This window comes from Passer domesticus, chromosome 5, assembly GCF_036417665.1.
Source record: "Passer domesticus isolate bPasDom1 chromosome 5, bPasDom1.hap1, whole genome shotgun sequence".
Lineage (NCBI taxonomy): Eukaryota > Metazoa > Chordata > Aves > Passeriformes > Passeridae > Passer > Passer domesticus.
The window spans coordinates 39559929-39577892 of record NC_087478.1 but is presented as its reverse complement, the minus strand read 5'-3'; the positions used below and the strand labels follow the sequence as shown (position 1 = coordinate 39577892).

Below are 17964 nucleotides of genomic sequence, written 5' to 3'. Positions count from 1 at the left end.
AGAAAAGACATCTAAATTTCCAATCTTTACATAATTCCTTTCCTTGTGTAGTGCATCTATTTAAATAGAGGACTATTAGTCAGAAAAAAAAAAATCACGCTTCAGAGGTCAAGAAAAAGACAAAAATGGTTTGCATTCTGTTTTGAAGAGGACTCTCCAAAAAACACTTCCAGAATTCATTCAAAACATTATCAAAAAACTAAATTAATTATTTAAAAAAATTTTTGAAGTATTCATCTCATGCAATAGACTAATGTATTCTTGCTTTCATCTTGCTGAGAGGGGATAATGAATTGCATGGTCTTCCTTAATCATAACTTTTATGACAAATTATTAGTGCCTTAAATACCTACTAAGCAGTTTCCTATTTACCGTAAGCCTAAACAGCTCAAAGAAGCACACCCACCATGCTTGGTTTTCATACTGTTCTCAAGACATCTGTTTTTGAAACAGAATTCTTAAGAAATTTTAATTCAATTCTTGAAGATTTGCTGCAAAAACATCAGCTTCTGTTTCCCTTATCTGTACATCCAGAACTACACAAATCGGCAGCAAACACATTCCAAAGAGGTAACAAACCAGTCTGTTTCATGCAGGAGAAAATCTAGGGACACATAACAAGTTGAACTGGCCTCTCATCCCTGCCTCTACTTTTAATAAGCAGGTTAAAGCATGTTGAAGTGCCAAAAGCAGGGCAGGCCATTAGCTCTTCAGTCATCACAACAGCAGAAGACTGGCCAAAATCAAGGGATTAGGATTGTAGATTTAAGCATTTTTTTCTTCTTGCCTTCTAAATAGTACTGACTGTAAAGTTTACACAGATTAATCTTGAATGTCTGATGAATAATTTTGGCAAAAATCCTTACATTAGTTTCTAGTTAATTTCCTCCAAAGTTTCTGCAAAATATTTGTCATTTGCATTCCTAACTCTGTATGTGTCATTGAACTGGTCTTAACGTTATTTGAAGTATGTAAATATCTATATCCTAATATACCAACTGTGACATACCACAAAGGATTGCTAATTATTAATATGGAAGCCTAGTGTGCAACACCTGAATATAACTCTTTATTGTCTAATAAGCTTAAAAATATTATTTTATTTCTGTGTCTCTGTTTTAAACAAAAAATCCTCACTCCTAGTGTCTATCTACAGAATCGATTTGAAAGTAATCTGACACCTCTCTTACCTCTCTGCGTCATTCTCAAAGTGCTGGAGATTTCTTCCCATGTCACTTGCTACTATCACTGACTGTTGCAATGTGAGTTGGCCTGACATGTTATTGTTGCCTTTGCTCTCCCCACTGTAATTAATACAAGATTCAGTGCTCTTCTGCGTCATTCGTTGATCTCCTCTATTTTCCTTCTGATGCACAGGTATGGAGGAGTTAATGAATGTGGCCTGAATATCACCAGTAGTAATCCGTCTTTTGGAAGGATCCAACAAGACATGTTTATTTTCTGTCACACCCATGATAAAGAGGTTATTTTCCTGCAGGCAGCCAGTGGATGTTTGCTTTAAATGATTTTGAAGTGCTTCTGGTCCATCTCTGTCAGTAATGTTTAGCTCACCATACTCATGTACATATCGATGTTTAATACTAAGTTTCATCAACTGATTAAAATACCAGCATTGTCCCACTACAGAATCAATAGAAGAGGTAATTCTGAAAAAAAAATAAATTACATATATGTTAGAATGCTTAAAAAAAATTCCCTCTACTATTTTAAAAATAGCTTGTATTTTCAAGTGTACTTACATTTCCATAGCCTTACAGCAAATAGCAATTACTGCAATTGGAAATCCAGTTTCAGTAATTATGAATTCGAACAAATTTTAGCTTTTTTGGATATATTTAAACTATAATCACACATATTTCTTATTTTACTCTGAATTACCTACTTACCAGAGGATGATTCTGAAGTGAAACTAGCTGATGGCTATTTTGTGTGACAAATCATTTATTCTTGCATCTGTATTTTAGAAGACTGTCTAGATAAAGTTCCCTTAGAAATGAAGTCTCATTTAACTTCAGGAAGTGATGCCAAAGTAGACTCTCCAGGAGGTAAGCAAGCAAACCAAACTAAAGTTGGGGAATTTTAGGTGGTCCTGTGCTGCATGATATTTTAGCTGCTCACTAGCATCACCTCAAACTTACAAATTTTGGCTAATGGAGCTTCAAGTCACTGCTCACATTAGCTCATAGAGATTGTAATAGTATAAAACATTTGTGTAGTGATTATTATGTGAGCATTAATTTCATCATATGACAGGAGCCTTCAAAGTCCAAAGTATCAATAAAAAGAATAAACTATTTCAGTATGTTTATATTTTCAAACTAAAAGAGAAAGTGTTCAGTTTTTTTAAAATAGCCATTACACCATGCATTTCACTATTAACTTTCTGTGTGGTTAGTGGCATGTGAAGCCCAAATTTTTGGAAGATATGAGGCAAGATTTGCCTTAACAATCCAATCTTATCTGGCAACTATGAAAGCTCGTATCAAAATAAAAATAAATTTAAAATTTAAATAAGAACTAAAGCAACAAAACCCAAACTTAGTTTCAAACCAATGAACTACAATGTCTTTGTCTTTAAGAAAATTCAGGAAGACAAATTTCTAAGTACAGATCTTTTTATCAATATAAGGGAAAGTGCTAGACTGAAGCAACAGCAATCTAAGAAGTCTGGCACTCATTAGTTCTTTGTGTTACACTGTCTAAATGATGAGAACAAGTAAGAGTGAATATGAACTAATTGTTAGAGATTCAGATGGCTGTCTGTACTTTGCATGGTGTTTGCTCATTTTACTAGGTAGCAGGTAGTTCCGGGATCATGAAAACATTTTCCTTTAATAGTATAGATAGATGCAGAGATCTGTATTAGGGTGTTAATTTCAGAGGAGTATGAAGTCAATTCTAGGTCAGCAATCCAAGAGAAAAAGTAGAAATAAGATCAATTTTCTTGTTAGTCTGGAAAAATTAGGTCCTAACATTATAGTTAGAATAACAGAAATTTCCTTCCTGTTCATCATTCTGGAAAGGTGAAATTTCTATAAAGTTCTGGGGACTCTACCATTAAAACTATATCCTCAGTGAAGTTCAACTAAGAACATTTTAGATTTTTAAGAACATAAACCATTAGACCCTATAAGAGTGAAAAGGATTCCAACTCTTCCACTGCTAGTGCAACTTCAGTGCTATTGGACAAAATCTGAATGGGTAAATTGGTCCACACAGCTTAAGCACACAACTCACTGTGTAAATTTGATTGTCCACTTTAAAATATTACTCCTACTCCTGTTAATTCCACACATACAAGTCCTAAAAATATTTAAACTAATCTATAAATTTGTTTAAGGATCTAACATGCTACATAGTAAGGATAATGATTACTTTAAAAGAAAATAGTTAAAGCATTAATTAAATTCTTTAGTTAAATATATTGAATTAGTTAAAGTATTTAAAAAAAAAAGTCTGGTACACGATCCTTACCAAATTTCTACATAAAATAATATGTTAGGAAGAATAAAAAAAAAAAAAAAGGAAAAAATCAGAAAAATCCATTCCCACCTTTCCTTTCCTTTCCTTTCCTTTCCTTTCCTTTCCTTTCCTTTCCTTTCCTTTCCTTTCCTTTCCTTTCCTTTCCTTTCCTTTCCTTTCCTTTCCTTTCCTTTCCTTTCCTTTCCTTTCCTTTCCTTTCCTTTCCTTTCCTTTCCTTTCCTTTCCTTTCCTTTCCTTTCCATTTTGTTGGTTTATTTGTTTATGAAAATCTAAATATTGCAGAAAACCCCATAATGTTTTATATATTGAGCGAAAAGAAATTCCTATGAAAATCTTAATCCTGAGTGTCCTTGTTAATTGTCAAAAAAAAAAAAAACCAGAAAGAAAGAAAAACAAACCATTCTAACAGTGAATCCTCCCCTTTGACAGGTGCAGGGGTATCTCAAGCAGCTGTTTCATCCTTTCAGTGGCTATGAATATGTCAAGAAGAAATGGAAGGATTGAGGAAGTAAAAATTCAGGCAGGGAATGATTTTGTGGTCACCAGGGATCGTGTGTCAGTTTTTTATAGAGGCTGTTTTTTGGGCAGTTTTTCCAAGCAGTGGGTGCAAAATACCATCTTGTCTTTGTGGGCATGTAGCCTCTCCCATACCTTCCCTGGCAATCCACAACTATACTTTGGTCTTGCAGGATTTTTAGGCTGCCCTCTGTATCAGTAGCTTTTCAGTTTAGCTTTTTCAGTCATGATAGTTCAAGTTTAAAGAAACTACAAAGGAAGCTGAAGTGGTATCTCAGAGACTGATGTGCAGTGAAGTGGCATGGTGAGTTTGAGGTTCTCCTGCCAAGGTAAAGCTCCAGAGCACAGATACCGAAGGCCACAATGGGGCCTGAGTGCCACCTTGGTGGCAGTCAGCTTGGTGGCTCCCTTCAGTCAACAGGGATATACCAACATCATATCAACACACTGCAACTTTCTCAGTGTCTCAACTGCACTGCACTCTTGATACTAGAGAAGTGTTCCTGAATATTGCTTATTCAAACCACAGAAAGGAATCTGCTGTAATGGAAAATATGCAGGAATGTTTTACATCATTAATGGAAAAAAAAAAAAAAGAACATACAAAGGAAGAGAGAAGACACACTAAGAAATATGACAATATTAAGACTTCTGATAGCACAATATTTCAGTTTCAATTAATGTAAATTCATTGTTTGCCTTTCAGACCTTTTCCACTGTTATTGGTCGCACTTAACCTGGAATTGCTTCTTGGTTAAGATCTGACCATGGTTTTAAGCATAAATTGGCATCCAGACAAAACAAGAAATGGAATTACCCTATGGAAGCACCAGTATCCATAGTGTCTGGCTGCTTAGTATGCAATGAAATATAGATAAATATGGTAGCCTTGCAACAGCAAAATTTTTATGGCTTTCAGCTCTGACCAGCACATTCCCTCATGTTCAGTTGCTGCCGGGCTTTATTTTGATCATAACAAGTGAAATTATTCATGCCATATGCAAATTTTAGCATAACCACTGCTTTTGCAGTGGGAGAAATGGGTAATAAGCCAGAAGAACAAGGGTTGAACCTTGCAGTACTCTACAAATGTGCTAAACTACTGGACTCAATACTAAGATACTATTTTCACCAAAAAAAATGCTAAGAGCAAAAAACTACTTGTAGATTTTTTTTACCAGATACCTCTTCATTTGTGCTAGCAATTTCTAGGACTTTGAGGAAAGATAAAAGCATTAGAATCAGATTTTAATCTATTTGAAAGTTTAAGTCAGGCATTTATTAAGGACTGTTAAAATTTCAATCCTCACACCAGTTCACAAAGACTATCCATCACTATCCTGGTTAATTCAGACCAAAACCTGCTCAATTCCCATGCAGTGTCTGGCAATGGAGGAGTAGAGAAGGGAAGGAACAAACCCCACTGGTTGCACCTAGGATGCGTAAAGATTCATGCACAGGCTGATTTAACAGGTACAGAAAAGGACAAATTATTTATGCTAAAGGCCTTCCAGTGGAGTTTAAATCAGCCAAAATGTTGCTAGTTATGAAATTTAAAGTGGTGGCAGAGGCTTGCTTGTAGAGTTAACACATTTTTTATAGAATTTTCTACTGCAATCATACCTGCAATGGCTGCCTGGTTATTCAAAGAGCATAATTTTGTCAGAATGAGACAGTAAGTCTGGAAAAGTCAGCCTAACAAATCTCTTAGAGGCAAAAAGGACGGGCTTGGGAAAAAGAAGCCAGTTCTCATCAGGAATGGCAGTTTTCTCCTGGCCCTTTATATTCTACCCCTTCGTATGCTAGTGCGTGCTAGTTAAAACCTTGCTTAATATATTTTCCCCTACTGTGACTTTCAGAATTATAATACATGGAATATTCAAACAGTACACCTCAATTTATGTGAGCTTTTGTTTGCAATAGTGTGAGGTAAAATCTAAAGTTTTCAGGGAAACTTCTACAAGCATCATTACTGATGTTCAACTTTAAGTTGAACCAAAGTTCAACTTAAGTTTACCAAAGTCCCTTACAAACATGAAACAGGTCACTGTTGACATAGCCTCTCCTTGCAACACCATTTATGAAATTCCTGTCATTTTCACTGTAAAATATATACAGTATTTATAAAGTTCAAGTTCCACTAGCCAGACAACTGCACATCTGATGGCTGAAAACAAATTGCTGCAGCAGAGGTATCATATTTTTGTACACGATTACTTTTTTTACAAGTCATCTAAAGGTTATGTGACAGAAAACATTTAGTGTAATAGAGAAATTAAAATTTAAAGTCAGTTTTATTCTTAAGCATGGCAACAACAGAGAAGTTTTGGGAAGAAACAGCACAGAGAATTTAACTGGGCAGCATTGGTGTATGAAACAGATTAGGGAAGCAAGCAGTGATTACTTCTGGCAGCTAACATACTTGAGGTCGCACCTACAGGGGCTCGTAACTTAGCAAGATGTGAAACAGACAGAAGTTTGCTCTATTGCTGGCCTGTTGTTTAGCAACATTAATTCAGTCAAAGTACTGCAATATGTACATATAATAGCTATGCCACTAAGGCTTATATACAAACAAGTTGTTTAGAGTTCCTTTTATGAACTGCAGTTTGCAATGGTTTTCAAGTCATCCATAAATTTTACTTCAGTCAAAATAAAAGATAGATGGCTTTAACACACAAGAAATTAATTTTAAGACCAAATTTGATACAAAATGTTTCAATCATGTCACATTTAGTCATTTAAAGGATCACAAATGCATTCTCAAAAGCTTAAAAAATCCACAACTCTCCCTCTGCACTCCCCGCCCTCCCCCCACCAAAACCATATACTCAGGAAAGAAGAGATGTTTACATAATCACCTCTTTCCACTACTGTTCTTCTCAAACATCTGCAGGCTCTTTCAAACTCTTCTCTTGTAAAATTTACATAAAATAAGAAAAATCCTCAATTGAAGGAACCTCAGGTTCAGGTCTCTGTTTCAACCTTCTACTTCAAAGCTGGATTAGCACTCAAAGCAGACCAGGCTGCTCAGGTTTTTCATCCAGCCAGGTCTTTGAAATCTCCAAGAACAAGACTGTACAACCACTCTGGGCAGCCTGTTGCAATTCATCACTGTCTCACCCTGAAAAGGCTTTTCCTCACGTCCAGTTGTACTGTCTCTGGCTGGAATGAATTAATTCCCATTGCAGCTGCCCATATAATGCTGTTGTTTAGATTTGTTTGACCAAAGCTGTATTGCTAAAACAATAATATAACAACGTTTTGCTGAACAGTGCTTGGACAGAGGCAAGGCCTTCTCTCTTCCACTCAGCAAGTAGCCTGGGAGTGGGCAGAAGGCCTCTTTTCTTTACCTCCTTCCTCGGTAAAGAACTGTGCACTTGTCCTTGTTGAATTTACAAGGTTCCTGGTGACCTGTCTTCCCATCTTGCCTGTGTCTGACTGGTTGCTCTCCCCTCAACAGTTGCCTTTGAAGACTTGTGGTGTGCAAGCACAGTAAGTGTGCACTCCATCTCCTGCTCCCAGCCTTTGATAAAAGACGTCAGAAGTACAAGTCACCTTCCAGAAAGTAGCGTGAGCCTCATACTGTTCATAATTAATGAATGGTCTGAGTATGATGACCCAACACGTTTCTTATTTTTCTTACGTCCATTCATGTAGACTAAAAAAAATTAAATTAAATTTTAGGAATATCATCTTTCCCTCTCATTTTGTACCATCCTGCAGAAATGTATATGAAAGTTAGGTCTAGGTCCTTAGATTACTACAGTTTGCTCACAAGCCATATCCTAATTATAAACTGCCTTTTTTTTCTACAAAAGGATAATGATGAAATGTCTGAATATCAGACATGGAAAAATTTTCTCAATCATAGAAAAGGAGCCCTTTATTTTCTTTTATGAAAAAGGAAGGAGAGAACACTTTTTCAGGATGGTAAATAGATTAGGAAATATCAGCTTCCCACCTGCAAACCAGAAGCCAAAAATCACAGAAGTGGAGAAGACACATCTTGATGGTTTAATGGAGAAACATATGACTTTTAGGAGCCACTTACACATTACATCTGTCATAGAAAAATGCACTATATAATTTCTCTGAACTAATTTCAATTTAATTCTTAATACAAACCTCTTTTCAAGTTAATCTGATTCTGAGCTATGAAGATTTTATTGCAGCTTTTACTAAGCAATAATACAACAATGTAATAAACTGCTAGCTAGTAACAAGATACCATGGATATATAGGCTTACACGCCAACACAAAATAGCCAGATTCTTAAAAAAAAAAAGTGCATACTTTTCCTGAACAACTAAAGTATGCAAGGCAAAGTTTAAACTAAAACATTGTAAAACAGCATGTGCTTCATCTGCTCTGGACCAATGTTCAGTACCTGACAGAATGAAGAAAACTACTTTTCCAAAAATTAAAACATAAGTTGGATATTCAAAGCACTATAAGGATTTAGTGAACCTTCTAGGAAATGAAAAGGAACTATGAAAGAAAAAAACATGCAATATTACAAAGTACAGAAATGAGAAGTTTGAGATATTTAAATATTACAAAAAATGAAAACATAGCATGTGTAAGTGATAAATTACCATCTGCATGGTCTAAACTGATGTTACTGGACAACTAACCATGGTAATAGTGGTAAGGTAACAAGTATGACAAAATTAAACATCTGTAAACAGATCCATCTAATTCACTACCTTAAGAGAAAAGCAGTCAAATCTTTTGCAATTATTTAGAATGTGAATTACATACACATGGAAAACAAATGCAGAAATAAAAATAGAGCATACTGTACCAACAGCCAAATTAGACTTGATTAAGTTAAAGTTGGAAATCATGTTAATATGATTATCCAGCTTTCAGGATTTAAGCTACAATTCCTGCATAGCACCGAACTATGCTGTGTGTATGAATTCATTCAACTACTAATAACTGCAGGTTTTGAGACACCTGTTTTCTCAAACTTAAAGAAACAAAACTCAAGACCCTCCTAATTTAATATCTGTCTAAAACAAACTTTGCTCTGAAGTCACTGATTCTAATCTCTTTCTTATCCTAATACATTTCCAGGCAAAAAACCCTAAGCAAAATCCATACACCAACAAGAACTTCAGTAACAATACATAAAAAAAAAATTCTGAATGCAATTTATATTCACATAAATACATACTCCAATTCAGCAGCCTTTTTTTTCAGTTGAATATTTTCTTCAATTTGAACTTGACATAGTTCCAGAAAAGTTCCCAATTCTGATGCTTTGATTTTTTCAGTTGTGAGTAAATTATGATGGGTTAAGATTTCACCATCAAGCAACTGTAAACTAGGAAGGACTTTCAACATGGAAGACCTTAGGAAAAAAAAAATTAATTAGATTTAAAAAAAAATCTTATGCTAAAACACACATTTTATTGATAAAAATCATATAAAAATACAGAACATGAAGATAGTCTTCTAAAAGTTTGCATGTATTTGTCCTTATTTCATATGCTAACATATTAACTAAGAATTTCTATTTAAACTAAAGAATAAAGCACAGAACACAGCAAGACTTCTTAATACTTCATTAGCATAATGAACCCTGATGAAATGCTGACATCAAGAAAGACAATGGCACCAGTCTCAAATCATTAGAGCGAGAATTTTACCTACACAAACCTTAATGGAAAAATTTGACACATTCATGCATAGGCACCTGTAATTCATTTGATTAGTAGGCAACACAGCAAACTAAGTCACAGGATTAAGATACAGTCTGATTTTGTTGAAACATCATAAAACCTAAATTTTAAAATGGCACAAAATACTAAACCTTGCTAATTCTACTCCCTTTATCATTCACATATACCACATATACTGATATGATATTTGGTATGCTTGACAGGGAAAAAAAATACTGAATTTGGGTCAGGGAAAGGAATAAGTGCAAAGTTGAAATTTCCTTGCTAGAAAAATGACACTTGTGACCACTGATGTAACAAAAAATCCGTACAACAAACTTAAATAACCAAAAAAAAATTAAAATATATCATCAGGTTTCATTTATGTTACCAAGAGATGTGAGCTGGTACTGCAATCTTGTTTCACATATTTCTTGTACAGACCAAAGTTGCTGAAAGTTTGAAGACTGTAAAATTATATCAACTCTCAATATTTTCCTTAACTCAGTTTTAAGTAACATGAAGTCTTGAAAGAATACCAATTGTAGGCTGTAAATCCCCCTATTACTGAAAAAGATAGCATTGTTTTCAAAATTTGGGAACTGCCTGACTATTCCCTGTGAAGGTAAAGGATTACTACTGAGCTCAGACAGCATACACTAAGTTTAAAATCAGAGAAAATCTAAGTTTAAAAACACACAAAGTTATAATATTCCAAATAAGGGAATAGAACATCAGTTTTTGCAAACAGAAAACTTTCTTTCTTCACTGCCCATTAATGAAGGCTAAGGCCATCTCAAGTATGTTTGGAATAAAATTATGGATCTCAAGCAACAGTTCCTGAACACATAGAGAGAAATTGTCAAAGCTGATGTGGAATAGCAATACACCAAAACAGTGACATATCAAAGTTTATCAGTGATGGAAGTTCTGTCTCTTTGAGCTGTGGGATCTCAACACTCATTTTTCCAGCTGAGTTTCTCCTGGTGAAGGGCTGAGTCAATATTTCATTTAGTGAAAACTTCCTGGTGAATATTCTGTCACTTAAGAGGCTCTATTAATCATTACAGCATTGAAACATATTCCCCTAGGAGTGCTCAGACGGATCTCAGGGTTTAATTTTTAGAAAGAGATTTCTTACTACTTCACTTTTGTTGGTGTTATCGCTGGCTGGACATGAAAGTACGAAACCGATTGGGAAATTTTACAACTAATTCCTTTGTTGGTATCAAGGGGTTATGTAAAGTTCACTGGAACATATTGTCTGAAGTTACAGTCAATGCTGTATTCAGCAAATCCATATTTTATAGTATCCCGTACTTTAAATCCTTTAGACAAATTAATCTCTTGTCTAATCATAAAAGCTCTATTGGTCTAAGCAACCTGAAGTGTCAGTTCTCATAGCTAAATTGAAATTCAGAAAGCTTTTCCCTCTAGGTTAGAAGTGAAATAACACTTAGTTTGTAAAAGAGTAGGAATTCAAACAATAGAAATGGAAATTGAAAACACTGTCACAGTCACAGAATTTTATGAATGAAATTACCTGCAGGAACCATAGGGTGCAAATAAGTCTGTTCATTAAAAAATCACATAAACCAATCAAGAATGTACTTGCCCAGCTATCTTTTAAACTACTCAAACACTTCTAACTAAAAGTTTGAAATAGTTGAGTTTTTTCTTTTTATTAGTAATCCTAAATTTGTCAAATGGAAGATATAAATGTAAGGGTGGTTTTGGTTTTTTAGGTTTCAGTGTGATCAGCAGGACTAGGGCAGTGATCATACCCCTGTACTTGGCACTAGTGAGGCCAGACCTCAAGTACTACGTCTAATATGCAAACAAATTATACAAAAAAACCCTATTCATTTGCAATTTTACTCCTATGGTTTACAAAACTATGTAACTACACATTTCAGGAATCAGGGTAACTGCATATCATTTTGTATGTCAAGTTTTTTTTCTACCCTATTCATTTTTTGATATAGAGAGATATGATCTCCAGGACTAGCTCTTTAACTTTTCAAATCATTATTCCAGGCAATAAAGAAGGGCAAATGACAGCATTACTCTTACATCTCTTTCATAATTATAAATGCTATACATTTTTGATGCAAAGACAAGGAATTTGAAAAAGCATAAAAGAGGCTAATTTTCAACTACTGAGAAAAAAATCAAACATTCATCCTGACTTTTTCTTCTAACAGACACTACCCCTTCACCAGCTATGTGCAATGTGAACTGTCACAGCAGCGAGACTCTTCAGATTATATGTGGGAGTGCTTCTACTATTTAACTAAGATACATAAACAATCTGTTGTCTGATTTTGATTTCTTGATTTAGCAAATTAAAATATTTTTCTTACCTCCAGTTCTTTTCTTGGAGAAGAGGATTCCCACTCAATGACAACTCCTTTAGTTTATGGCAGCCACTAAACCATGTATGGACATTTTTAAGATCTGTAGTATAGTAGAAAGAAACTGAAATATGTCAGAATGGAGAACCATGCACAACCATTTCCCATAAATGCTTACAAGAAAGGAAAATGTACCAACATCATGCAGTCCTAAAAGCAAGACTGCTATCTATATAGTATAGTTTTAATTATTATCTATAACATTAATGTTCGGAAAATATTTGTATATTTTTGACATAAATGTGTCTTCAAAATACATGGGAACAATCACATTCAAATCAGTTTATAATTCAACTAAGAAATTATTATTAGAATGGGTTTCTATTTTTTAAGACAACTCACCTGACAAGCAGTTATTTTTGATATCTAGCTTTTCCAAAAATACAAATGAATTTAAAGGCACAAGGTCAGTTAATCTAAGAACAAACCAGAAAAGATATTTTAAAAATTAAATTTAAACAGCAGTTCATAAACAGAAAGGCACCAGAATCTTTTGCAGGTATGATAATTTACTTATTTATATAAGAAAATGCCCATTGATCTATCCAAGGTGCGAGAGGACTAACTACTGAAATTTTAACCCAAAAATATTTCTTCGTTTTCTCAGTACTTCATATTTTAATACTTTCTCATAAATAGTTTTTTATCTGATAAATATTTCATTCTGTTTCCCGAATTTAGTGCTGAATATCTGAAGTCTTATAAAATTTATAAAACACACGACTCAGCTGGCTTTTCTTTAGGCACCATAATTCAGCAGAAAAAATAAAAGTTGCTTGGCTTCTTTCCTCTTTCCTTATTTCTCATACTTCTTATCAGGTTGTTTCTCTCCTCCAATCAGCACATTACTTCCTACATCCTAAATCTAGCATAACCATTGTCATGGATGTCTTTTTCAACAGGTCAAGGATGCACTATCCTGTAATATATTTTTAGTGCTTCCTCTCTATCTTACTACTTCTGTCAGATTGTGTCAAATAGGTGCTGATTACATAGACAGTTATGGAATTGGTTATGGAATTGCTCTTCTTGGATTATCAGAGCTTTACTTGAGCAATAATGCAGCAAAACTACGCAGGCTGCAGACTGCAGTACTACAAACAGGACGAACTCTTGTTGGCAGTATTGAAGAGTAAATGTAAAGAAACTGAGCTGACATTCATCTGTACAAAGGGATTGGGGCTGTAAGGTGTGTGCTATAGCTACTGCTAAAGGATTAAGGCTCAGTGTTATTTCTTTGCTTACAAACTTTCATTGATGCAAGAATGAATGTCGAATGTTTTTTCCAGCTGCCAGGCTATTGACAAATATTAACTTTCAGATTAAAGCTTATCTTAGTTTATATTGATTATGAAAGAGGGAGGAAAAGGGAAAAATCAAGATGCAAAGAATCCCAATTATTAACTACAACTAGAATGTTTAAGCACATGGTACACCACTTATATATTTTTTAAATAAATACACATTTAGGTAACATTCCTGTAATGGCAAGGCCCTAGTACAACAGGAGAATGGTAACAGAAATGGCACTGTATGTGGTCAGTTTTTGACTGTTAGTTTTAACTGAAAATAGCATTTTCTGAGGGTGTAGTTCCTTTGAAAGGAACTACTATTTGAAAGGTATAAATCAGAATTCTTTTTGTCAGAAATATGACCCTACAGAAAATGAAATGTACTCAAAATTATTGAGGGACAAAAATGTATCTTTGTTGCTGAAAGGTACGACTATGTTGTGTGTCCAGCACAGGCTTTACATTTGAAAGGCAGAGCTGAATTTTACTCTGGTGCACTAATTATTAACTAAATGTTGCTTATATATTATTTAATCTCCTTGAAAATACAACCAAATTCAAAGCAGAAAAAAAAAATAGTTTCCACATGCAGTTGAGAAGTATTTCTATATGACAACATAACATTTTAAGAGTAAATTCAGAGAAACAGATGCAAAGACAACTGAGTATGTGCCACTGTACTTCCATTTCTTTCTCAAACTACATTGTGAAGTTGTCGTGGTTCTAACCCTATTTAGTTCTATTTCCTTTGTGCTATGGCAGCTTTCCATGGAATCAAACAAGTACGAACAAGTATTGACTCTATAAAGCACTTAGCCTTATATGTAGATCTGTTATATAGCAATACAAATTTCAGCATTTTAGTTTCTCATCATCAGTCAATAGTATATAAGTATATTTAATATTGTAGCAAATATCATCATAGATATTACTGGCTAATAGTATCGCTGCAAAAACCAAAACTTCATGACTATAGATTCATATATTCAGAAAACAAATGCATAAGGGACAAATGCATAAAAGACAACTCAGGGTTTTTATTTATAATGAGTTTTCTGGATCTTTATCAGATATGCTGTGGTGAATTAGAAATTGTCTACTGGACTGTCCTTGCCTGCCGTTGGCATTATGAGAGTTAAAACATTTCTCGGTCATTCTATAGCTTTCCCTTTACCGACATTCTTTGTTAATTTTTTTCCTAAGAAAATTCAAACCAGAAAGACAAAGGACATTACTGAAAACTTAATACTACTTGACCTTGTCACATTAGCCCTGGGCATAAGAGACATATAAATTACAAAGAAGACACAAAAGTAAAAGATATTCACAAAAAAGCAAGCTATAGCTTCCTTTTTCTGTTCCCATTTAAGGCGCTAGCAGAACAGTCAGAGATAGAGTTTATGTAGCTTATGTGGCCATATCAGAAAACAAGGTTTAAGAATAGTTGCAAGTATTCATCACAGAAAATAAAGATTGTGTTTCTGAACATGAATAGCAGTTACTGCTCAAGATAGTCTAAATCCTCCTGTGCAACTGCATTTCCCCAGGAAAATTAGCATTGATGTTAATAAGCAGTTAGCAGAAAGCAGGGCAAAATAACTAAAATAAATGTATCATAATCTAGATCTTCAGTCAAAGACCAGGTTGCTTTTTCATTCCTTAAATTAAAGTCAGTTCAGTTTGCAATAATCACCATATTTATAAGCAGCAAATATACAGAATATAGGAAATCTGTCAGGTAGCCCACTTCGCTTCTTGAATACTATAGTAGACAGTACTTCAAGTACATTATCCATGATCCCACATACTTAGAGATAAACTTATCACCAGCAAAGAATTACTGAAAATTATTTTTAAAAATCTAGAGTGGTAAGGATAGGATGGAGAAAACCACTATATATCGGTATAGCTTTTTTAATGAATGACTTATTTCAACATCCAATGACATTTAGATTTGTTAGGATAATTCTGGAAAAGTGGTCAAATTTTCAAAACATCATGGCTTGCAAGGAGCTCAACTCTCATAATCTGAGAAGTTCAGTTAAAAACACAGATACCATATCTATTTAATTTGAGAGAACAATGCATGCTAAGAAAGAACGTAGCCAAGTTTTTAGCATTTCTAATATAAGCTTTTTAGAAATAATATGCACCTAGATGCAAAGACACAGGAGCAACATGTTCACAACAAATTTGATTTGGGCCAAACCATTTTTCCAAAATAAAAAGGAACTTTTGCAGATGACTACATTTTTGTAAATATTAAATTTTTATCTCTCAGGTTATCTTAGTGAAAAGCAAGCAATAGCAAGGAAAAAAGAACTTTGTCTTACTAACACCACATTAAAATATAAATGTTAGGAGGGATTCTGTCTATTTTGAAGTTGAAAAAAATGGTACCGGAACAGCATGTTTAGCATCTCACTGTAAAACTTTTAAATGAAAAAGACATTAACTAGTAAGTTGCATAATTAAATGGGATTACATGTAAATATAAATGCCACATGAACTCTGAACACATATAAAAAATTTATTAATTTTACACAAGGACAACGCTGTTTTCTCCTATACCTAAATCCTTATCCACAACAGAAGAAAAAAGAATATGTCCCTTTTTTAAACTAACTTGACAGTTGTGTCCTCAGCTGCTATAAAATAGAGCACAGTTCTTCATAGTCCCAACTCTGCAGAAACCAAGTCAAGAGGATATTCATCATTGTCTTTGGTCAATTACGCATTGATCAAGAATGTGGTTTGTATATAAAAGCGACAATAAAAAAGTTAATAAAAGCAGCAGTGATGAAATAGCTGTCTTTTTTCTATTTGAAGGAGTTAATCACTACCTGTTTTAGTTGCTTGTCAGACTGTAGGTTTAAAACAAATTAAACCAAATAATTTTTGGAGTTTTACCTTTGATAATTTCTGGTTTATGATGCAGACAAAGCATCTCAGGAATAAAAATGTCCTGTAAATTAGTGTAAGAATTTTCTTTTTACAGTACTTCACTTTCAGAAAGAATACAGATTCATAGCATTATCATTATATTGGCTTCCTGCAATCAGTAAAGAGGAAATGGCACTCAGTGCACACTTGGAAAAAATTCACAAAATTGCACTGGCTGTAGGATAAAAGTAAAGAAACAGCTTTTCTTTCAACAGCTTACTCCATTACATTCATTGTTTCTATAGGACATCGAGTTACTTATGCTATAGCACACACATATGGAGCTGCTTATAAGTGTACATAAAGTAAGTGTAACAGAGCAGGCTACTGAAATGCCAGGAATTTTGAGGCATTTAATATGGATTTAAGGCTATCTTGTCCTGTTTGTCACAAAGATTTCACATAAGCTATAGATACATCACAGAAAGAAGGGGAATTGTTTGGGGGCAAGATGTGTACTTATTTTCAGTACATCCAGTCTGTTGATGGAAAAATACGTCTTTTCTCACAGCCCAGCAAAAGAAACCCAGCAGATCAAACACTGCATCTCTGCTTGGCTACTGGAAAACCAGAGCAAGTACTACAATGGACTTTGAAAACTCTAAGATGATGGGATAGGTAAGTACATCTACATAGCCAGTCCAGCACAACCTAAATCCAGAGGCTTCATTTGAGCTATCCCCGCGACTGTGGTCTTGGGGATAGCTCAAGTCCCTAGCAAGCATGTGAGAGGTTCAAGGAGTTTTGCAAACACTTTATTACACACAGGATAGCTACAATGGAGGAAGAAGAGGAAACTACAAGAATATAGAGCCACATTATCCACAAAGAAGCTAAAGAGGACAAAGAAAAAATAGCTAAAAACAAGAATTAAATCAAGCAGTGTGACTGAAAATCTAACACTTAACATATAATGTTCTTGCTTAATCACAGGTAGGAAGCACTTTCTCCAAACTCTAGAAGAATTAATAAGGGAACAAAAAATCCCAAACCCTAGAAGCCTGATCAGAAACTTGAGATTATATTCTGTAGATATTTTATTTACATCTAAGAGTCTCCATGAATAGTACTTCATTAGAGATGTTATGAAAACAACCTGAAAAGTTATATAAAAATATAGGTTGTATATACTTAAATCATATTCAATTCCCATGCAGGACATTGCTTATAATAGCAGGACTCAGTCTTACACATCCTTTTTCCCACAGGCTCCCAGACACAATTGGCTGTGCCAAATTAAATGTCACATAGGATGGGACTCTTCTATTCATGTGAGGTGGTCATTCTCATTTTTTACTAGTCAATGAAGATGAGCAGGCACTTTTGGGCTATGATCAGTCTCAAAGCAAGCAGCTAAAAATGGCAGATGAATCACCCTTTAAAAACATCTATTCACTACTAGGAGAGTGAAGTAAATCATTGAGAGTGCATTTCCATATATGGTATGCAGTATTCTGATTGTTAAGCTCAGATCAGTCTTATTCGGAAAAAAATGATCACATTATAGAAAAATAATGGATAGCAATAAAAAATTAATTTTTCCTATTACCATACTGTAAACTGTAATAAATGTTTCATCTCTTTTTTAGCAGAATTTAAATAGAGAAAAGGGGGGAGAGGGAAAAA

General features: G+C 34.3%; 1 protein-coding gene and 1 long non-coding RNA gene across 15 annotated transcripts in view; one reads left to right on the top strand and one right to left on the bottom strand.

Moving 5' to 3' along the window:
- Window positions 1-17964, bottom strand: part of LRRIQ1 (leucine rich repeats and IQ motif containing 1) — a 111048-nt gene that overhangs the window by 76502 nt on the left and 16582 nt on the right. For all 13 annotated transcript variants that reach the window (XR_010362159.1, XR_010362160.1, XM_064419642.1 and 10 more), the window contains exons 13-16: window positions 12446-12519; window positions 12053-12146; window positions 9203-9379; window positions 1191-1667 (exon numbers count right to left, since the gene is read on the bottom strand). Coding sequence is in view for 11 of the 13 variants with exons in the window: in XM_064419642.1 (XP_064275712.1) it covers window positions 1191-1667; window positions 9203-9379; window positions 12053-12146; window positions 12446-12519 (822 nt within the window). In the remaining 2 variants the exon portion in view is untranslated. The remainder of the gene's footprint in view (window positions 1-1190; window positions 1668-9202; window positions 9380-12052; window positions 12147-12445; window positions 12520-17964) is intronic.
- On the top strand, window positions 13670-17233 carry LOC135301346 (uncharacterized). Of its 2 annotated transcripts, none has more exons than XR_010363101.1 (3): window positions 13670-13822; window positions 16850-16956; window positions 17107-17233. It is a non-coding gene; the product is annotated as an uncharacterized LOC135301346 (long non-coding RNA). The 2 variants fall into 2 exon arrangements; XR_010363102.1 differs by having other exon boundaries at window positions 13675-13723.